The sequence below is a fragment of the Populus trichocarpa genome, chromosome 9 (genome assembly GCF_000002775.5).
Source record: "Populus trichocarpa isolate Nisqually-1 chromosome 9, P.trichocarpa_v4.1, whole genome shotgun sequence".
In the NCBI taxonomy this organism is placed as follows: domain Eukaryota; kingdom Viridiplantae; phylum Streptophyta; class Magnoliopsida; order Malpighiales; family Salicaceae; genus Populus; species Populus trichocarpa.
Window position 1 is genome coordinate 9,580,529 of NC_037293.2, and position 23,405 is coordinate 9,603,933.

The 23,405-nt window shown below is 31.3% G+C and overlaps 2 protein-coding genes across 5 annotated transcripts; one reads left to right on the plus strand and one right to left on the minus strand.

Annotated features, from left to right (window-relative positions):
• The first annotated feature begins 277 nt into the window (after nt 1-277).
• On the plus strand, nt 278-4,460 carry LOC127905801 (probable 1-acyl-sn-glycerol-3-phosphate acyltransferase 5). 4 transcript variants are annotated; one of them, XM_052456010.1, is made up of 5 exons: nt 278-443; nt 1,768-2,401; nt 2,618-2,748; nt 3,210-3,637; nt 3,782-4,460. In XM_052456010.1, exons 2-4 carry the CDS (start codon nt 1,830-1,832, stop codon nt 3,611-3,613), a joined length of 1,107 nt encoding a protein of 368 aa, XP_052311970.1. In that variant the 5' UTR covers nt 278-443; nt 1,768-1,829; the 3' UTR covers nt 3,614-3,637; nt 3,782-4,460. The 4 variants fall into 4 exon arrangements, with proteins under 4 accessions (XP_052311970.1, XP_052311967.1, XP_052311969.1 ...); XM_052456007.1 differs by lacking the exon at nt 3,782-4,460 and having other exon boundaries at nt 1,753-2,401; nt 3,210-3,668; XM_052456009.1 differs by lacking the exon at nt 3,782-4,460 and having other exon boundaries at nt 3,210-3,668.
• Nucleotides 4,461-4,951: 491 nt separating this feature from the next.
• On the minus strand, nt 4,952-8,277 carry LOC7457494 (UPF0496 protein At4g34320). Its single transcript, XM_002313028.3, has 2 exons — nt 8,140-8,277; nt 4,952-6,283 (listed from the first exon to the last, which is right to left on the minus strand). The coding sequence occupies exon 2, from the start codon at nt 6,266-6,268 to the stop codon at nt 5,144-5,146; it is 1,125 nt and encodes a 374-aa protein (XP_002313064.1). The 5' UTR covers nt 6,269-6,283; nt 8,140-8,277; the 3' UTR covers nt 4,952-5,143.
• Nucleotides 8,278-23,405: the final 15,128 nt, after the last annotated feature.

The following is a 23,405-nucleotide window of genomic DNA, read 5'->3' on the forward strand; positions in this document are numbered from 1 at the left end:
AATTTATTTAGATAGCTGCTCTGAAACGTAAACTACTTGGAGAAAATATTTAGTACTAAAATATGAATTAAAATCTTTGTATGATTTTTATTTTAAAAATCTTATGTTATTGTATTTGCTTTTCTCTACATCAGAGATTTTGTTGTTGTTTTTTTTTTTTACAAAAATAATAATCGAAGCTTCACCACGTTTTCACGGGGCCCGAACCTTCCAGCACAAAAGGCCAAAGGCAGTGGCAAGATAGGTAATTTATAAACTCAACAAAGCCTCATTTTCTCACCGTCACCACCTCTCACTCCATTTCACGCACTCGTTATCATTACACGAAGAAACCACTGCAAAAGCACAGAACATCCCAACAGAAACCTCTAACTCTCTCGCTCTCTCTCTCCCCGTCTCTCCGGCATCGGTTTTTTTCGACCGTTGTAAATTTTATTTACCAGGTAACCGTCACTACTTTCCTTTCTTGTTCTTACAACATTTGTTTGGTTCTCCAGAAAATTAATTAAAGAAAATGCTGTACAGTTTCTTGATCATATTCAATGCTCGAAGCTCCAAAATAAATAAAGATTATTATTCTTTTTTATTTTTCTTTAATTTTAAGTTTGAAGAGCAAGTTATTAATGCTAAGCTGAGTTTTGATATAAACTATAAAGCTTGCGTTTTTTTTTTTTTGAGTTCACATTTTGTTTTCTCTAGATTTTTCCGAGGAACCAGACAGGATTTTGTGTGGCATTTTACATTTTTACCCTCGCTCCATTCGTCTCAACCTAAAAACTTCCAATTTTCATCAATAATGAGTTCCATGGCTAGTTTTTAAGTAATGATGGGATTATTGTAATTATTTTAAGAGTTTTTCTTCTTCTTTTCTTATCTATCTATCAAAAAAAAAAAAACTTTTTGTTTGCAACCAGGGAGGGACTTTGTATATTTGCAAGGAAGAAGGAAATAAAGAAAATGGCTGCTTCCCCTTTCATGCATTTCTTAAATTTTCTCGATCGATCATAAATTTGATGATGTTATTATTAATTAACTTGACCAGAAACTAGGAGAGAAAAAAGTTATTAAACAAACAAGTCTATAACAGGATCTTAGTTAATATGTAAGAGGTTTAATTAATTGTTGTTTGGAAACAATGGTGTTTGTTAACTCATTTATGCCATCTCCATTTATGTAAGAGGTTTGATCAATTTTTGTTAATAGATTTTATTATTATTTTTTTGTTTGTGGTGGGATACTGGGATGATTGTAGGAAAGAACATTGTGATCTAGTTTGTTTTAAGAAACGGATGTTGGATGTAACTAAAGGGGTAACTAAAGGGGTTTTACGGTTAATAACATCAATGTTATTAAAAATATTATGTGAGTTACATTTCATCTCTTAGCTGTTATAGCACGAGCATTTTTTCTTGTCTAGCTTACCATGGTTCTGTTATTCAATGTGTTATATTTGGCATTGCAACTCGCCGACTTTTCTGGGAAGTTATCACAGCAAGATTGATTTTCACTCATTTAGGGTAAATTTAGTGCTAATTTGCTCCAAAATATATCAGTACCTACTTCTTATATGGATTTTTCATCTTTTTTTTTCCTTTCTCTCTTTTCCTTCTTTCCATTCATTCTCTGATTGGTACTTCATAGCTTTAATATCACCCACTAGGGCAAGAATACACCCCATCTTATACCATCCTCAAATTTTGAACTTGGAGATTTGGCAAGTTAAGATCTTCTTGGACTTAAACTTCCCCGCAGTGGTGCTTTAAGCAGGTGAATATCTTAGGTGGCACTACAACCTTTGAAGGGGAGGCTATAATCAGGTTTATCAGCATATGGAAGTTCGAGGAGCTTTTAGTTCAGATGGTGGAAAAAGCTATCGTGAATTGACCCCTCTAAGGCTGATCAGGGGAGTTGTATGTTTATTGGTGCTACTTTTGACAGCATTTATGACATTGGTTTATTGCGGCTTTGTGAGTGCTGTTCTGTTGCGACTCGTCAGCATACATCGCAGCAGGAAAGTAACATCCTTTTTCTTTGGCTCTTGGTTAGCTCTGTGGCCTTTTCTCTTTGAAAAGATTAATAAAACCAAAGTAATTTTTTCTGGCGAGATTGTTCCTGATAGGGAACGAGTTTTGCTTATTGCAAACCACAGAACTGAGGTTGATTGGATGTACTTGTGGGACCTTGCATTGCGGAAGGGATGTTTGGGATGCATTAGATATGTCCTTAAGAGCAGTTTGATGAAATTACCTGTATTTGGCTGGGGATTCCACATTTTGGAGTTTATCTCAGTGGAGAGGAAGTGGGAGGTTGACGAATCAAACATACACCAAATGCTTTCAAGTTTTAAGGATCCCAGGGATCCCCTCTGGCTTGCTCTTTTCCCAGAAGGAACAGATTTCACGTAATTTCTTCCTCTCTCCTTTTCCTTTTTTGAATGTTTTGACAAGGCTCTGTGTTCCCCCTCTGGTCAAAGTTATCAACACAGTGCATTAAATTTTTTCAAGACTAGGTGTCCTGCCTTTTATAGGATTTCTTATTTAGCATACTATGGTGCTATCAGTAACGTTCTTGTGCAACTCTCGTCATATTGTTTACATCTTTGAGTTCTTTGATGCAGTGAGCAGAAGTGTATAAGGAGTAAAAAATACGCAGCTGAACATGGGTTGCCTATCCTGAACAATGTGCTGCTACCAAAGACAAAAGGGTTTTATGCTTGCATGGAAGATTTGAGGGGTTCATTGGATGCAGGTAACTATTTTTTCTTCTATGCTTTACTGCTAATATTGGTCTCTGCAGCTCTTTTATGCTTCTTAAAACTTGAAAGTACTCCTTTGATTAAGGTATATATAGAAAAATTAACAGAGAGAAAAATTAGGAAACAATCTTTAGGAGGAGAATGAAAGGCATTTGAATCCAAAATGTACCTGTATATTTTTTTTCCTGTGTTCTTAATCAGCCTGCAAGGATAAGATGATGTTGTCTCATTTATATTTGTTGTTTATAGAAGAAATAAATGTATCTGAGCTCCCATAGTATAAAACTTGAAGGCTGAGCTTGTTCAGGTACTGGTAATTCCCTGGTTGGCTGAATAGCTAGTCACTTACAGGGATGTGATATTACACCTCTTGATTTTACTTCGAAACTCTTAGATCATTATAGATCTTTTCTCTCTGTTTATAGTCTACTTGTTTGTCTTGTACTCATTGCAGTTTATGACGTGACCATTGGCTACAAACCTCGATGCCCATCTTTGTTGGACAATGTCTTTGGGGTGAACCCTTCAGAAGTTCATATTCATGTCAGGCGAATAGCCCTTGGTGAAATCCCAACATCCGAGAAGGAGGTTTCTGCATGGTTGACGAATACATTCCAGCTGAAGGACCAATTACTTTCTGATTTTTATTTGCAAGGCCATTTTCCTCATCAAGGAACTGAAGGGGATCTTTCAACAGTGAAGTGTCTTGTAAATTTTGTGGCCTTAATGATGTTGATTAGCACATTTACATTTTTCACTATCTTTTCATCAGTTTGGTTCAAAATTTATGTATCTTTAGTGTGTTGTTACCTGTCATCTGCAACCTACTTCAATGTTCGTCCGAAGCCACTGCTATAAGGTGGCATAGAACATCAATTGCAGGTTAATTCAATTTCATACATTCGTCTTCTAAGTTTTGGTTGCTAGAGCTTCACTTATGACCCTTCAAATTATTAAGTGCCTCGTGAAGTTCCAGGTTTAGAAAAGATATCCGACGTTTCAAGGGCGTTTATTTTCCTATTTCAGGTGAGTGGTGTAGCAAGGCTTAAAAAGCCAGTTGCCTTTTGTATAGATCTTCAAAATTGCGCGCACGCGCGCACGGAGAAGGATGCTGTAAGCCTCTGCTCATATTGGGTAGCTTAATCTCATGTTATGCCTAGAAATATTTATTGGTACTGGCTTTCAAGTTCACGTCACATAGCAGAATGCCACCTTTGTGTGGAGTCTGTTCTCCACTTTCGTGCGGTGATGCATCTTGATTTGCCACCTCAAAAACTTCCAGTGCGCTAGCCACCATGACATTAGAGCTGGGGTGATGTTGGATGGGTTTTATGCAGTCAAAAGGAGTTGGTGGTGATTAAAGAAAACTCACCCAGGAAAGAAAACAAAATTTTACGCTGACCAGTTCATTTGCCATTTAAGAATCCATACCTACTTCTGATTGACTTGAATTTCCTCTTAAGATGACCTATTCACACGTTGGAGGAAGTCTGATTGATCATATGAAGAATTTTCATCGCTCCCTAATTTTATTCCTTCCCATTCGTTCAAATCACAACGCATGCCCTTTTCCATTTCTTAAGATAGAAGTATCTTTGCCTTGTACTTTGCCTTGTTATTTTTACTCTTGTATGAATCTTCTAATGTGTGATGACTTTCCAAGTTAGAAGTGAATTTCACCAGAAATTTCCAGTCAATTACACAAGTCCCGCCTTTGTTAATGATGGGAGAGTTGTACGCCAAGTGTTGCAAACTTGCATGAATTTTTTGTTACATGAACGGACTCCGTGCGGTCTAATCTGATAGTATCTAGAAAGAAATATCACTCCAACACAGAAATTTCAGCATTGTCAGGTTCTAGAGAGTTGTGTGAACATACTTTCTACAGGGGAATTGCGAGGAAAAGCCGAAAAAAAAAAGGAGGGGTGACTAAACTCAATGGGTAGCCCAAGAATGTCTTGTGTATTGAAGTTATTGAAACCTTCAAAGCAGAAAGAGAGGTTCTGAACTGGACAACAGCTACCAGTCAAACATTTTGAATAAGCTTGGCTCATTGCCATCGTCACTGTTTAACAGATAGGGGACCAACTTGTCGTTCCACTTCGAGCAAGAAACAGGTATACATTGAACGTAGAAATCAATGGTCACAATGAAAATAATTAATGAACATGAACTAATATTTGCCAGAATGGAAACTAATAAAATGTTGCTGCCTAAACATCAATGGCAGTCAAGTTATTACTTGAGAACATTAATGAAATCGCAATAATCAATCATACAAACTAGAAAATGGGTATTTTATAATTATCACAGAACACAATTAAGAATCAGATATATCTCAGAATATCAACAACTATCCAGTTGAAAGTATCAAGAATCATTATCCTTCTAGTTTTGGGGATTTTTAATGATCCGTTGCAGAACCACAGTCCGAGCCCTTCTGATATCACGGCTGCATGTATCAGCCTGTAATCCCAAATCCTCGACATTCTTCATGAACACCCCCAGCTTCTTCTTGATCTCCTCTATTGCAAGCTTCACAGCATCATGCTCAATTGCAAAGTCAGTTGTTTGCATTAGCGCTTCAATCTCAATCTCCAGGCGATTAATTAGAACCCGAATGGTGTCAAGGTCCTTTATGGCCACATAAGTACCAACTTGCATTGTGCTAATCACCTCCTTCTGTCCCTTCAATGCATTTTCATAATTCTTCCACATAGAATCAATCCACTTCCCCATTGAGCCTAATGGGATTGATGATGCTGCAGCAAGAGCAGCAGCAACAGGAGGGGCAGCCATGGCTGCAGCAACAACTGAGCAAATCAATACAGTAGCAAAAGTAGCTACAAATATTATACTTGAAACCTTCCTCCAAGCATGAATGCACTTGAGCTTCTTGTCAAGCTTATTCTTCCTAAGTTGTAGCTTCTCAAGCATCGTTATCTGCTGCCTGTACACAGATTGAAAGATTTGAAAGAATTCCTCCGTGAAAGGATCACCTGCTGCCTTGAAACTCTTCAGTTCCTCCAAGGTCTTCACATACTTACTCCCTCCTGCCTCACTTTCCTCTTCGAATTGCTGAAGCGCGACAAGAATCAGCAATTGGCTATCGCGGGCACGCTTTAGGCACTTCTCCAATGCAGCGCAGAAATCTAGAGTCTGCAAGCTATTCTCAAAATACTCCTCAACAAGCTCAAACAATTCTTGATTCTTCCATATGTCTCTCTTGCACTCCAAGATAACCTTAACAACCTCTTGGTTCATCTCCAACAAGCATTCTGTGACTTCCTTCAAGGAATCAAAAGAAAGTGCACGGACCTCAACACCGACAGCAAGAGTATTGATGACATGATTGGTCCGAGCTTGGAGGGTGGTGTCAAAGGACTGCAAGTCCTTGTCAAGCAGGCAAGCAGCCTCGTAAGAGCTCAATCCAGTCGTGTATTGTAAATTGTTGTTGAGATTGATAGAAGAAGATGATGCTTCAGCTGGCCTCTTGCTCACATGACCTCCCATAGCCTCAATTCAAATCTAAACAAAGCAAGAATTAAACACAAACCTGATTCAATTTAGTCCCTTCTTGCAACTTCCCTTTCTCCTAACAATAATGAAAACTACTATACCTCTCTGCAAAGAGAAGATCCTACCCCAGCAAAGTTATTATATATAAATAAACAAAGACTTGCCACCAAATTACCAACAAAGAGTTGCAAGCTTTATACAACCATAGATAATCAAAGTCGACTAAAAAGTATCATAGACCACTACAAACTTCTTAAAGAGAGCTAGATTCTCAAGGCTCTGAAACTGACCAAGTAAAACAAAAACCAGATAAGAAAGAACTACAAGTTAATTTAAGCCTTTGAACCCGTTGTCGACAAATCAAAGTAGAATATCTTTGAATCAACAGGGGCCAGTTATTGATTTGACAAAAAGGTAATGGGTTTTTCTTTTTAAGCAAGTAAACTAATAACATAAAGCAAAAGAGAAGAAAGCTAAATTAGCTTAATGAGAAGTAGAGGTGATTGAAGAATGAAGAAGCTTAAAGAGAATTAAAACCATCAAGGACCAAGAAATAAGGAAGAGGGGTGGCTAAGCTAGCGGTGTGTATTGTGGTGGATTATAGCTCTGAAAGATTTTAGCATAGCTTGCACGCATGGCATTATAAGAAATTGGGTCATGGAAAACGCGGGAAGCAATGTTCTCTCCAGCTTTATCCCTTCCTGGTAAGCTCCTTACAGTTTTCACGCGCAAAGCAACGGTTACCGAAGAAAAGAGAGACCTGTAGTTGACTCAAGAGTTATTTCATATCTAATTTTTTAATTGAAAAGGTTCCAAAGGTAATCAATGCCACTCATGTGAATTAAGTTAGGCCGTGACAAGGATACAAGTTAAGAGTTAGATGCTCCAATTTTGCAAAATGACCAAATTGCCTATTTTGTTGGCTTTTGTGTTTTAGATTTTGAGGTACTGTTTAGAAATTATTTTAAAATGATATTTTATTAAATTTTGAAACTTTTTTAGTTTTAAATGCAATCCTAAACTAACCATTTCTGTTTTCTTAATCCATTATATTTAAAAAGTAAAAAATAAAACCAGAAGTGTGTGTACATGATTTGATACCATCCTTGACCTTTAAGTTTCGAGGCATTAAAATCACATGCTTTATTTATGATTTAACTCTATTAGTTTTCTGTCGTTGATTTAACGCTCCTAAGAATATATATATATATATATATATATATATATATATATATATATATATATATATATATATTTGTGACACATGAGATAACAAGAGAATTAAACAGTTTGTGTAAGAATTTTGATCAAATGGGAGCCAGAACCTAGTTGATTAAAGAAAAAGCCTATCTTAACCATCTAGTAGGTAGTTTAATGATAAAAATTTGAGATCAAGAGGATTGATCCTTTTATGGTTGCTAATATGATAATCATTGAAGGCTTACATGATTGTTAATTTTAGGATTCGTGGGATTAGTCGAGGTACATGCAAGTTGCTCGGACATCCACATTAATAATAATAAAAAAAAAAAAAAGAAGGAAGAAGCCAATCTTCTTCTTCTTTCAATCAATATTTTTCTTGGCCATTTTGACAATGTAAAATGTGACGCTTTACTTGACCTGGACTAACTGTATATGGTAAGACACCAGAACATTGAAATTATGAAATATATCAATCGTTAATTAAGCATACAAAATATTTATTTATGATAAATCGATGCCGGCCCGGCCCCATGTTCTGTTCATGGCGCGCAGGGAACCTTTTTTGAATCTTGCAATTAGCCATTAATAGATATCAGAATCTTATGGTTTTAATTGCAGACTGAAGATGAGATTAATGATCGACAAGAAATTTAAAATAATACCTGATTTTAATTTGTTCTTGAAAACACAAGCAACCTCTGTAAAGCTGTGCTTCGATGTTGGATTACAAGGAAAAGAGCTGCTCTAGCTAGGTAGTTAGTTGAATTAATGCCTGGCAGCTCTATCAGACTACCTATTTATACTGAATCCTAAGCCTCGTCAGATCTTAACTCGTGACTTGTGAACCAAGAAATTCCATATTTCTAGAACTGCATAGAAGATATTTGAAGAAATATATACAATAAGACAAGCAGTTATTGGTTTCATTTTTTCCCTTTAATTTATTTTAAAAACAACGTTGTTTTCTAACCGTTTGATGCTCTCCTGTTGTCTACCGTGGGTGGCGTGTGTAAACAATATTGCTTGGAAACAAAATCTGATTCCATTCATAAACAATATGTTTCTTTGAAAACCAAATTGAATAAAATAAATAATTAATATCATTTTAATTTAATATCTCTTTTTTCTGACGAAAAGAAATTACAGATTCTTATTTTCCTAATCGGCCTCGTTTGAATGCTCGGATTTCATGATCGTATGGCCAACACCTTTATCTTCGGTTTTTTTTCCAGGTAAAAAATGAAGAGAATAAACTCATCTCGTAATGGCTTAGACCGTAAATTACGCCAAAAGCAGGGAAGTTATTGATGTAGAGGATCGTCGCAAGAGCCGAATTAAAAGAGAAATGGTTTTCTGGTGACAACTCTCGAGAAGACGCGTCACACGGTGACAAGTGTATGTTAAGCATTGGTTACCGCCTTTTTGAAACTTTGAAAATGGTTTCACGCCACGTCTCCACAGATTCTTGAAGTCACGTGCCTAGCGACTCCTTGTTGCTTTCCTTGACAAGACACCTGACATTATAATTTTTTTCATTTTTGTTTTTTTATCACACTAATATTACATCCTCGGCATGCCTATCATAGTATCGAACAAGTATATAACTAACACTAATTATCTAGGTAGTAACTCAATAGTAAGAGTTTGAAATTAAAAAATTTGTTTTTTTTTATGATTTCAGGTTCGAGCTCTGTGCTTGCTCATATGATGGCCACTAGAAGCTTACATGGTCGTTAACTTTAGAGCCAGTGGAATTAATCGAGGTACGTACAAGTTAGTCCGGACACTCACATTAAACTAAAACAAATATATATATAACTAACAGTTGTTGATGGGAAGCCGGACATGAAATCCCCATTCATAAGTAAGCAATTGATTGTTCGATTTATTATGGGGTTTGTAAATGTTGATAATTTTTTAAAGTATTTTTTTAATGTTGATATTAATGTTGCTTTCTTTCTTTGGGAGATTTTGAGTTTAAATCCCCCATTTATAACATAAATAAAAAATACTTGCTTTTATTAATCTGATGATTAAGATCCCTTCCCGAGTGATTCTATACGTGCACTTCTTATATCGACATGCTTTATTATTATTTTTTTAATAAATTCTCTTAGATACTGGTGGATTTATACTTAAAAATTAATCAAATATATACACAAAAATATATACCTAGTCATTATCCCAGCCCTTAAAGTTTTTGTTATTATTATTGTTACCTTCGTTAAAAGAGGACTTATAAAAAAAAGATTGTAGCTAATGACCGATGAGTGATAAAAATTATAAAGTACTGCGTGCAGGTGATAGTGGCGTGTAAAAAGCTCATTAACACTTTAATGTGGACTCCTGATGCTATAAATATGAATTATTAATATTGTGTTTGAAATCCCCTTAATCAGATTGATCAATATTTCGATGTTTCAATAAAATATAACCATTATTCAATAATTGAATTTTAAATATTTAAAATAATACAAAAATAAATTAGATCATACTAAGAATAATAATTTAATATTAAAACTAGCTTTTCTAAAATAATCATATCTCATATGGAGAAATATTTAAAGAAATAAAATGAGGGTGATGATATATTAGAAAAGAAAAATTAATTTTTTCAAACATATAAACTAAATTTATTTATCAATGAAATTTGAATTCAATCACGTAGAATTAGTTTCAAACATATATACTCAAATTAAGTACTCCAGAAAAGAGAATTATAGGTGGGCATCAAATGCAAAAGTTTCACCTTTTTAAATACAAAATATTTATAATCTCTGGATTCCATTAAAACACAGTGATGTGCATGCACTTCAACGAAGTCCGTGCCAAGCACAGCCCAGAGATAAGGTCACACATTAGCATAAGAGAATTGCTGATAGACGGAGAATCAATCAATCTCTTCCACTGGTTAATTTCTATTATATTAAATCCTTTTGGAGATCTTCTAGCCATTTTGCAAAGGTAAATTAAACCTCGCAAACGTCGAGAAGTACTGCCCACCAAATCAACGTCTACAACATTTGCGCATGTTTATTCATGATCCTTGACCATCACTATAAGCTGTCATTAATAATAGATGGAAGTGTACGTGAACATGAAACATGCTTTGGACGCAATAATGGAAGTGCAGAGACAGCCGAAGTGTACATTAATCAAGATAAACAGCTAGCCGCGCCCACTTGTTAGCAAGTTGTAATATAAATCTATATATATATATATATATATATAGAGAGAGAGAGAGAGAGAGAGGGTACTGTTGCAACTTTACACAGAAGTTTGGGCATGGACAAATTTACACATCAAAGCAGCAGCTTGAAATTGGAGCATTGTGTATGAACAGATGGTGAGCTCAGCATGGCAACACCTACAGTGCAAAACTATAACTAACATCCCACTATAAGACCAGGGCGGATTTATAGATAAAAAGAGTAAAAAGCGTTGTGCATTATGGATCGGCTCAACATATGATGCCTGTGTCACAGAATGCTGCAGGCGCGCTATATATGTGGGGCGGTTACGTTGCTTCAACTTGGGGGCTAGGGCTGTTTGTTGAGAGCAGGGGATTGCTAAGTTGTGAGCTACTGCTATCATTTTCTTGTAAAGTACAATTAACGGAGACATCATCGATCAATATCACGATTAATGGGAGTTTGAATTAAAAGTTACCCAAAATATTCGATGACTTGACTACCAAGAAACATGTGGACCATCACAAACATGCCTGGTGTTCATTGCCAATCAACTTTTACCCTCGTGGATAAATGCTCTTGAGTCTTTGCACCTTGTTTTTCTTCCTCCATTGACAATTTAATCACAAATATTGACAAGATATAATTCGCGAATAGCTAAGTATTTTTTGAGTAATTATTATATATATCTGATAGATCGATAATGATAATCATCAGGGTACGTATAAATATTATCGATTCAAGATTTTTCTGAACATAACTTGAAATATATAAATATCAGTAAAGTAATGAATATACATAAAGGTATCCAAAACTGATAATTAATGGATATTTAAATTTATTTACATGATAGGTAATAAATATGATATAATACCAAGAAATCTAATCCATAAAAACTGATTGTCTGCTAGCTCCTCTCAGAGAAAGTAAATAGAGACAAGATAGAAAGAAAAACCGGAAAGCATATATATATATATATTCAATGGATTCTTATTGCCTTGCTTTATCTTATCTCCCAGTACACGTATGCAAAATCTAGTCACGAGAATGTTGAGGGGGCAAATGTGACCATCTGAATCATGGAATTTGATGAACATGCATGTCCAAATTAACACCAAAAAAAACCTTCAAGAATTTACATTTGAAGTATTTTTTAGATATTTACGTACGGGCAATGCTAAATTTATTAATAATTTTGGTGTTCACACTATTTAGTTTTTTTTTTTAAATAAGTAATTTATTTTTTATTAATGTTTATTATATTTTAGTTTAATGTAGTACTGTCTTCTTTAATGATCGATGACATAAAGAGATTAATTAACGATGGTCATTTTAAAAGAAGCAGGAACTAAAACCCACCCTGTACATGTGCGCGCACGCAATAAAAACATCAAAACATGCGTTTCTTACAATTTAATCTGTGAAGTGCTTGGAAAATTAATGTTTTTTTTTTCTTTCTTTCCTCTGCGCGGAGTACTCTTCAGGCCAATTTTTGTTAGGATGTTCTTATGTACCATATTCTTTGATCCTGATCAGCCTGTACACTTAATCACGGCCTTCTTTGCTAGTTTGTGATCCCTGACACCATTGCTGTCTATTTTGGGATGACATTAGAATGAATAATAATAATAATAATAGTTCACATGATCAAAACCTATATCTAAATGGACACGAGAGTCGTGTCCAGTATTATAGAAGGCTAGCTGGTCCTGGCTGTTTTCTGTATTCATATAGATGGTGAGCAATGGCTACGCATCATCGTCACATGCATGCATGTTTGCACAAAGCCATTTCATAAACTACAAGAAGAACTCAGCTAGATGTACAAAATTTCCACTAAAATCCAATAAGCCTTTTCGCCACCGAATACCAATGAGCACCCGTGACCCAGATGGACCATAGTATTGCCAATCCGCCAGCTCCGTGATTTTAAGGTCCTAGCCTTGTTAAACCTGTGCCCAATGACCCCAATGCCATTTATCTTCGTATCTTCATTGCTATATAAGTCCTAACGTACCATTGGCTCTCTTCACAACTCCACAAAACAAGAGACAAGAAAGAGATCAGTAGCTTGTCGACATTTTGAGAGTGATGGAGGCACGCACAAAGAATTTTGTCGTTGTGGCATTGGTCATGGCCTTCGCCCTGGTGTCCAACCCCATTGCGGCAAAAGGACAGGTCACCTTATGCGGCATGACCAAAGAGGGTTTTGCTTCATGTAAGCCATCAGTGCAGACAGGTGTTAACCCTCTTCCACCATCATATTCATGCTGCTCGGCTTTAGAGAAAGCTGACTTGAGCTGCCTTTGCTTTTTCAAGAAAAACTACCCTAAAATGCTAACTGACAATAATATAGATCCCAACTTGGCAATGCAGCTTCCGGCGAAGTGCAACATGGCGGGGTCTTTCAGTTGCAAATAAAATGCGGCTGAACAGTACTGTAACTGGTGCCGCATGCTTGGTTAATATGTTTTGTTGTTTTCCCTGATCAATCTGTTTTTCTTTGTTTGCGTTGTTTTGGGTATGACCAGCCCGATTATGTTTAGTTGTCGTTGTTATGTTATCTCTGATTTTTTTCAAGTTAATTATGATCATGTATGCGTTCGTGTGATGGGAAAATTAATCATGTCCTTATTATTATCGAATTGGTTGTATTTTCTTTTCACAAAGTTTGTGCTTAACAACATTAATAATCTGTTATGGCTTGTGAGGCAATTTTCCATGAATCTAAGAACCCAAATTCCAAAACTAGCTAGGGTTTTTTTCCAAGATGATCAGATAGAGGTCACAATGAATTATCCTGCACCACATGGAATAGGATAGTACTCTCATCTCTAATTCCACGCGTCCCACCTTCCTAGTGACAATAATGTTGGATGAAGTAAGTTTCAATTCATCTCTTAAGATTTGTGACCATTAACGATCCATTTTTATTAATTATAGTTTCAGTTGAACCAATGCTCCTTGTAAAGTTTCATTATGATCATCAATCTATTCCTTCTTCTTCTTCTTTTTATAATATTCCTTCTGTCGATCCATTTAATTATGGAACGGAGGTTTTTCAATCCCCAAGCTTTAGGAAATTGGATCAGATATAACCACATTTCAATGTAATTGTTATATTTTAAAAGGTGTAAATGATGCCACGGATGTTACTAAGGTACAAAATTAAAAATCACCCACCTTTTTTTTGTATATTTAATTTAGAATAAAAATAAATGAAAACATAAAACAATTTGAAACTTAATTAAAACTAAATCGGTATTAAAAAGTCTAAACTAAATTGGATAAATATTTTTTTCAAGAATTTGGGAATTTGTGAAACTTTTAAATTTTTTAACTATTTGTCTGTGGTTCTTTCCTAGTTTGTTTGATTGGAGGTGTGAGAATCTGCGCCTCATTATGATAGTGATTAGCAATTTAAAAAAAAAATATTTAAAAATATATTAAAATATTTTTTTAAAAAAATATTTTTATATCATCGTATTAAAATAATTTAAAAATATATAAAAATTAATTTTTAAAATATAAAAGGAAAACAATAGCTCGTCTTCCATCTTTGAATTCGGGGTAGGTGTCGTTAATATTGGACCTGGCCCAGGGCAGATCTCTCTTACTTACCCCACGCTAAACAATACTATCCACCATCTATATTTTTGCTTTTTTCAATTTCTACGGCAGTGTGGAAATACTATATTGACGGGCACGAGTCACGACAATACAGGATTCTGCCCTTCTCTATCTCCACACCCCTTATTTTCTAGTTTTTATTTTGTTTTTTATTTTTTCTAAAAATATTATGTATAAAAAATTAAGCAGACATGTCTTTTAGTCTAGTTTTTTTTAATGGAAATAAAGGCCTTGCTTGATTTATTTAGAAAAATAAAATAAATGAACATAATTAAATCAGGTGAATCAAACAAGATTATTACAGAATTTTAAAAACAATATTTTAATGTTTTCCAATGTGGTAGAGAATTATAGAATTAGAAATTATGTTTTCTGTTTCTTTAATTTGGTTTCAATAACATTTTTTTTGTTATTTAATAAAAAAATACAAAGACTAATTAAAAAACAAATATATTATTGTTTCGCACTATACCATAGATGGGACAAAAAAAAATAAACATAAAAAAGGAATGTAAATTTTTTGATATTATCATTAAACTCGTTTTAAAAAGTAAAATTTTAAAACTCCTAACCTGACTTTATGTATTTTCAAACAATTTTTTATTTAATAATACAATAAAAAAGCATACAATTGCAAAAATATTGCATATATTGTTTCCAAAAAATAATCTAATATGGTTTTTAAAGAAAATTTAAATTACAAAACCAAAAAAAATCCAGTAATTTATATATAATTGAAGACAAAAATATCTATAAATGTGATAAAATTATATACAAAATATATTAGAAAACTTGAAAAATCACAATTTTTATATTAATTGAATATCCATGGTTTTTTAGTATATTAAGCGCACAATTTTTTTATAAAAAATTATAATATTATCTAAGAAACGTTACAAAATTGAATATTTTTTATAATATGTTTACATATAAATTCAAAAAAAAACTAAACTAAAAATGCAAGTGCACACGAGCCCAGGCCACTAAAAAAAGCTGAAGGGCCCAGGCATTGTTTTTTATTATTATTATTCTTAAGGGGGTGGTCTGCTACCACCACAGAGGTGACCAGGACATTAGAGGAAATTAATGGCTTTTTAACCTGAAAAATTATTTTTTAATTATTTCTTTGCTTGTAAATACCTATAAAAACATAAGAGACCTAGATGAACCCACTAGTAACGTCAATTAACCCAAAAATGGGTTAAGAAACCAAAAAAATAAAATAAAATAAGAGTTGGAAGAAATTCTTGGGCTCAAATCTGCCTTCTCAGTAATGTTTTCAAGAAAAAACAACCATCATTGAACTTTATTATTAAATAAAATTGTTAACACAAAAATTAACTTTTTTCATTGTCAAATATCAATTGATGATTTTCTCTCTCTTCTATTAAAATTTAATGACTTTCTTTATTTTCTCTTGTCTCAAGAACTGGATTGGTAAAAAATAAATTCCAAGACCAGAATATAAAATACCAAAACTACAGGGACTATTAAAAAGGAAAATGGAAAGTATGGGGTTTGGATGGAACTTTCCCACCATTTTACGCATTAACGGGTCAATAAAAAAAAAAGTAAAGAAATGAAAAAAAAAAATGCGGTGCTATTGTTCACCGCTACATAGCGTACTGGTAACGGTGAAGCTAGCTACTGTGTGTAATAAAATAAACTAATTGGCCTTGAAAAAACACTCGAGTTTCAGACTTATCTACACTGTTCAATGGAATGCTGTAATAATGATTTTGCTTTTCTATCCGGAAAATTTAACATTAGCTTTTAAAAGCATTAGATTATTTTCATAGGATTACCAAACTGTTCAGGAATGAGTTTTTTTTCCATCTCAGTACACTGTAAAATGATCAAAATATTATCAAAACCAAAAAAATTAAAACAAATATAGGGGGTATCTTTATATTTTTCACAATATTTTTTTGTTATTATAATATCAATTAAGGAGAAATTTGGTATTCAACCAAGTATAAAAAACAATAAATAATTAAAAAGCATGATGAAATAATAAAAAAAAATTAAAAACAAAAAAATATAAAATTAGAGTCAATGAGCTTTTTCGCCATTTTCACAATAGTTATTTTTTGTTATTATTGTTATTGTTTAATTAGCTTAGGGGCATCTTGGTATTTGAGTAAAAAAAATAAAAGGATGGGCGGCGTGAACGCACTCTCCAACACGTGCGGCATCTATAATGTCTAAAAATTTTCTTTCATTATAAAGTCCTTTTCTTTGCGGGGAGGTGTTATATGTTAGCATTGGTGGTTTGTTTTATCATCAAGGAGTTTTTTTTTTTTGTTCTTTCTATTCTCTTCAAAATTACAGTTTAATTTTTTTTATTGTTGGTATTTCAACTTCAATTCTTATTTTTTTTATATATAATTTCTATCTTTTCTCATTTTATAAAAGTTTTATTTATTTTTAATTTCATCATTCCATCATGGTTTGTTATATATATATTTTTCAATCTAGTCCTTATTCCTTTTATTTTTATTTTTTTCTTTGATTTTTTTTAGTAAAGTTTTATTAGTTTTTAATTTCATCATTCATTATAGATTGATTGTATTGTATTTTTTAATTTGGTCAATATCTAAAAAGTTGAAATTAACAAAAAAAAAATTAAAAAATATCACAACAAAAATTCAAAAGCTTTATCATGGATTTCTATTGTGATTAATGGTGGAATATGTATGGGTGAATAATAGTTATACTACACTCTTTAATTTTTGTTATTTTATAAAGTTTAATAGCATGATTTTTCTGTAAAATTATTATTATTTTTTAATTTTATAGGAAAAAATAAACTATAAAAAAAGTTAAGTTTAATTAAAAATAAAAAAACACCCCACTAAATTTATAAACGAGAAATCACGCTGGCTTAATATAAAAAAAATTATAAATTTAACTTTCCGACCATATTAATATTAAAAATTTAAAAGGGTAAAAATAATTTTTAAAAAATCAAAATAAAATAAAACAAGAAAAAGTAAAAACAAAAAACTCAACGTGAAAAGTAGCTATTCATAGGAGAAGAAAGAACCACGGTTACCAAGTCAAGAAGAAAGAGCGCAGAAAGCTCATTCAAGGTAAAAAAAAAAAATTAATATAACGGATAACCTGACTTTTCTAGAAATTATTTACTTTTCTATTTAAAGTTAGTCTTTATGTAGCTTTAGAGAACGTTTTGTATTGCGTTTGTACCTGCGTTTCGTCCAAATTTGAATTTTTTTTTTTTACTAAAATTGAGTGCGGTTTGTACTTTTTGGATCGTTTTGATGTGCTGATGTCAAAAATGATTTTTAAAAAATAAAAAAACATCATTGACATGCATTTCGGCATGAAAAGCTATTTGAAAAGCACCCACAACCACACTACCAAACACGCTTATTCAAGTCTGCCACGCAAGGAAAGTAGGAAAGCATGATTAAGAAAAATTATTTATAGAGAAAAAAATAAATTTAAAAAGTATTTGACTGTAGGGAACTTTCTTTTGTGATTAGACATGAGAGAAGGGAAGTGACAGTGGAGAGCTTTAAGTTTGCGTATGAGCTGAGAAAGCTAGTGCATTGCTATATAGCCTAGAGAGAGGCGCGTGAGGCGGAATCTGCTCTCCACTCCACCTCTCAATGTTTTATTCTCTCGCTTTCCTTTTGGATCATCGTGACAATGAGAAGATGGCCTGTTTGTAATCGTAATAGCTACGGTAGTTTAAAGTGTGTTTTTTTAGAAATAAATTAAAATAAAAAAATTATTTTTAATATTATTATTTTATGATATAATTTAAAAATATATAAAAACATAATTTTAAATAAAAAAATTAAATTTTTTAAAAACACGACTAAATACACCGTAGATCTAGGTATTTTAGACCGGTTGATACCTCGACCAAGTTTAAGTTTTTTTTAATAAAAAACAATTAATTTAGGGAATCTTTTATATGATATATTTAAAAAATCAATTTGTCTAAAAATTGTTTTTAATAATTAAAATTCAATAAATCAGTAGAAAAAACAAACCCTCTTGATAGCTAAAAGACAAAATATCACACCCTCCAAACGATTTCCAATTTCCTATATTATTTATGGGAGATGCAACTCAAGCCCCGTACATTAATTAAAGTGTTGATCTAATTAAATATCATTAAAAAACATAAATTTATTTATTTTTATTGGACAGAATGCAAGTTTTCATATTGTACTTTTAAAAAAAATCAACAAAGAGATCATGAAGATAAATATTAAAAAAATTTAAAAGCATTTTAAGAAATTGATTTATTTATATATTCTAGCTTCTTTTTTTTCCTTCAGCTTAAAATTTATAGATTTTCAAATCAAATACACTCTAACTGTGGAATATGTATCAGTGAACAAATTAATATTAAGCGTGGAGGAAATAAAAAATAATAGAGACATCATTATTTATTTAAAGGTGAGCTAAGGTTTTTGATTTGAAACATGAAATAATATTTATTTTAATGATTGAAGTAATTTTTGCTCCCACCGCATTTATAAATATTTTTTATAACATGAGATTTATTAAAAATTATGATTAAATTATAAGTTTTGCAAAATAACAAAGACATGATTTTGACGCTTTTAAGAGAAAGAAAGAAAATTTATTATTATTGCTTTCGAGAAATTATAAAAATAACATTAAAAAAATAATTTGTCCTTTTAAGTCATTTCCTATACATCCTGTAGGTAATTTTTGTACAACCATACATGCAACTAGAATGTGTTTGGTATTGTGATAGATATTATGGTTGTGGTCTGAAAAAAGTTGTTTTATTTAGTTGAGGTTGGTTTGAAAAAATAGATATTTGCTTAAAACTGTGGTTGAAATTGAGGTTGAAGAAAAAGAAATTTAATGTGCTTGGTTAAAAATGCTTTTGAAATTGAGGTTATAAGATAATTTTAAAAAATATATATAGATTTAATTATTATTATTACATCACGAAATAAATAATACTTTATATAAATATTTTTTATTGTTCCATTAAAATATCTACAATTCCATCACGTAGGAAATACATCCGATAAGGACTACAGTTTTTGTGATTTTTTAAGCGTGCAATAACATTAGGTAAAATATAATCAAGAACAAAATTGGGATTGCGATCAAATTCTGCAAATGCTACATCATCCAGCGGTCTCTGTCTAATTTATGCAGTGTCATTGAATAATGTTAAACACTAGTTTTTCGAATAAAATATAACTAAAAAATTAAAAATAATTTTTATTTTACTGGTTCGGACCTGATTCAATGCATTTTAAGTTTTAAACCGGAACCGGTCCAACCGGAACAGTATAGCCGGCTACAGTCAACAGTGTAACATGCATACACTGTTCACGTGAACAGTGTATTCATGTTACACTGTTCATGCTAATTATTAGCATGAACAGTGCGTAAATATGTGTTGGTCATTGTTTACTGTTGAAACAAAAGTAGAACCCGTTTGGCAACGCGTTAGCGTTCGCGTTTTTTCAAAAACGCATGAAATGGCCGTTTGGTTACAAATACTGAATGTTTCAAAACACATGGGTCCCGCAATTTATATGCGGCAGGACCACGAGTTTTCAGAAGCAGTATTTTACTGCTTTTTTACGAGTTTCAACCTGTGAAACACAGAATTGCACTGTTCACGTGTTTTTTTTTTTGGCAGTTTGTTAATTTTTTTAACAATTTTTTTTTAAAAAATAGTTTAGAGTGAATTAAATTCACTCGTATTGTGATGTGAACAATATTTTTTTTCATGAAAAACTAGTATAGAGTAAATTAAATTCACTCGCACTGTAATATCAATTTTATACCTGATAATATTTTATCTGATTTTATTACACGCTCACAAAATTATGAAAACTGTAGTTTTTATCTGCTGAATTTTGTATGTAATGGAATTATAAATAGTTTAATGGAATAATAAAAAATATTTTATATCAAGTATTATTTATTTCATGATGTAATAGGAGAAGTTAATTCTACTCTATTTAAATTTAAAACCATCAAAATATATATATATATATATATATATATATATATATATTAAAATTATTTTATAACTTCAATTTCAAAAGCATTATTAACCAAATACATTAAATTACTTTTTCTTCGATCTCAATTTCAACCACAGTTTTAACCAAACACCTATTTTTTCAAACCAACCTCAACTAAAAGTACTTTTTATAAAACAATTTTTTTATAAAGGCATTGCTTGATTTATTTAGAAAAATAAAATAAATGAACATAATTAAATCAGGTGAATCAAGCAAGATTATTACAGAATTTTAAAAACAATATTTTAATGTTTTCCAATTTTGTAGAGAATTATAGAATTAGTAAGTATGTTTTCTGTTTCTTTGAATTTTTCCCTATAAAACTATAAAATTTTCCACAAGTGAACATTAGATGTTCTTGCCTGTTATCACTAATTTTGGATTTTGTTTGATATTCAATGGATTTTGTAATTCTTTCATGTTTGAAATCTAGGTTTATGAATAATTTGCGATGCCTATTGAAGTCCTTCATGCAGATTAGATCAAACTAGGTTTATTAGATTAGATTTTTTTAATAAAAAAAATATTTTGAAAATGAACCAAAAAAAAGTCAAGGTGCAAGAAATAACAAGTTCTTTTTAAAATAAACGATAATATACTGGATTGACCCGGATTATCAGCTCATCGAACTCAGTTACCTAGATTATGGATTCAGTAACATTTATTTTGTTATTTAATAAAAAACATTATAAAGATCAATTAAAAAACAACCATGTTATTGTTCCGCAGTGCACTGCAGATCAGATCAGACAAAAAAAATTCAATGTAAAATAAAATATCCAGATTGCAGTAAATTTTTTTGCATTGTCATTAAACTTGCTTTAGAGGGTAAAATTTTAAAACTCCCGACCCGACTTCATCATGTATTTTCAAATATTTTTTTATTTAATAATACAATAAAAAAACATACAATTGGAAAAACATTGCATGTATTGTTTCCAAAAAAAATCCAATATGGTTTTTAAAGAAAATTTAAATTACAAAACCAAAAACAATTCCAGTATTTTGTATATGAAGACTAAAATATTTATAAATGTGATAAAATTATATAAAAAATATATTAAAAAACTTGAAAAATCACAAATTTTATATTAATTGAATATCCATGCTTTAGTAGTCTTTGTTATAATAATATAATAATATTTTAAACATCTTTGTATTAGTTGAATATAATTGAAAAAAAAAAAAGTCATTCAAGGTTAAACACCTTTGCATCTCTACAAACCACGGTTACCAAGCCAAGAAGAAAGAGCAATTCATCCAGTTTTGTGAAAAAAGCTATAATAATGATCCCAGCATACTTTATTTGTTATAATAATATAATAATATTTTAAACACCTTTGTATTACTTGAATATAATTGGAAAAGAAAAGGAAAAAAAGTCCGGCATCACTACAAACCACGGTTACCAAGTCAAGAAGAAACAACGCAGAAAGTTCATTTAAAGTATTTCGAGGAAAACTAATATAACGGACAACAAACCTGGCTTTTCCAGAAATTATGTACTTTTCCATTCAAAGTTAGCCTTTACGTGGCTTTATTCAAGCCTGCCACGTAAGGAAAGCAGGAAAGCATGAAAGTCTTACCCTGGTGCGGAAAAAAGCATGATTAAGATAAATTATTTATAGAGAAAAAAATAAATTTAAAAAGTATTTAGTTGCATGTATGGTTGTACAAAAATTACCTACAGGATGTTTGGAAAATAATTTAAAAGGACATATTATTTTTTTAATGTTATTTTGATAATTTCCCACAAGCAATAATAAGAAATTTTCTTTCTTTCTCTGAAAAGCATCAAAATCATGTAATTGTTATTTTACAGAACTTATAATTTAATCATAATTTTTAATAAATCCCATGTTATAAAAACTATTTATAAATGCGGTGGGAGCAAAAAGTACTTCAATCATAAAAATAAATATTCTTTCTCTATAAATAATATAAAAAACATTAATCATGACCGAGGTATCAACCGGTTTAAAATACTTAAAAATATTTACTTTATTTTTAATTTTATCATTCTATCATGATTTGTTATATTTTTTTCAATCTAGTCCCTATTCTTCTTATTTTTATTTTTTTCCTCTGATTTTTTTATTAAAATTTTATTAATTTTTAATTTCATCATTCATTATAGATTAATGGTATTGTATTTTCTAATTTGATCAATATATTAAAAGTTGAAATTGACAAGAATTGTTTTTTTTTAAATCACAACAAAAAATTAAAAGCAAAACATTGTAGATTTCTATTATGATCAACGGTGCAATAGGTATGGGTGAATAATAGTTATCCTGCACCCTTTAATTTTTGTTATTTTATAAAGTTTAATAGCATGTTTTTTTTTCTGTAAAATTATTATTATTTTTTAATTTTATAAGAAAAAATAAACTATAAAAAAAGTGAAGTTTAATTAAAAATAAAAAAACACCCCACTAAATTTATAAATGAGAATAACTTGAGTTATTTGACAAACCAACAAATCACGCTGGCTTAATACAAAAAAAAAATTATAAATTTAACTTTCCGACCATATTAATATTAAAAATTAAAAAAGGTAAAAATAATTTTTTAAAAATCAAAATAAAATACAAAAAGAAAAAAAAACCTATTTTTCAAGTAAAAACAAAAAACTCAACATGGAAAGTAGCTATTCATGTGAGAAGAAAGAACCATGGTTACCAAGTCAAGAAGAAAGAGCGCATAAAGTTCATTCAAGGTAAAAAGGAATTTAAAAAGTATTTAGTTGCATGTATGGCTGTACAAAAATTACCTACAGGATGTTTGGGAAATGACTTTAAAGGATATATTATTTTTTAATGTTATTTTGATAATTTCTCAAAAGCAATAATAATAAATTTTCTTTCTTTCTCTTAAAAGCATCAAAATCATGTGTTTGTTATTTTGCAAAACTTATAATTTAATCGTAATTTTTAATAAATCTGATGCTATAAAAAATATTTATAAATGTGGTGGGAGCAAAAACCTTAGCTCACCTTTAAATGAATAATGATGTCTCTATTTTTTTTTTCCTCCAGGCTTAACATT

Coding starts and splice junctions, on each gene's coding strand:
- LOC127905801 (XM_052456010.1), top strand. CDS start 1,830: ATGGAAGTTCGAGGAGCTTTTAGTTCAGATGGTGGAAAAAGCTATCGT. Junction 2,402..2,617: donor CCAGAAGGAACAGATTTCAC/GTAATTTCTTCC, acceptor TCTTTGATGCAG/TGAGCAGAAGTGTATAAGGA. Junction 2,749..3,209: donor GAGGGGTTCATTGGATGCAG/GTAACTATTTTT, acceptor TACTCATTGCAG/TTTATGACGTGACCATTGGC.
- LOC7457494 (XM_002313028.3), bottom strand. CDS start 6,268: ATGGGAGGTCATGTGAGCAAGAGGCCAGCTGAAGCATCATCTTCTTCT.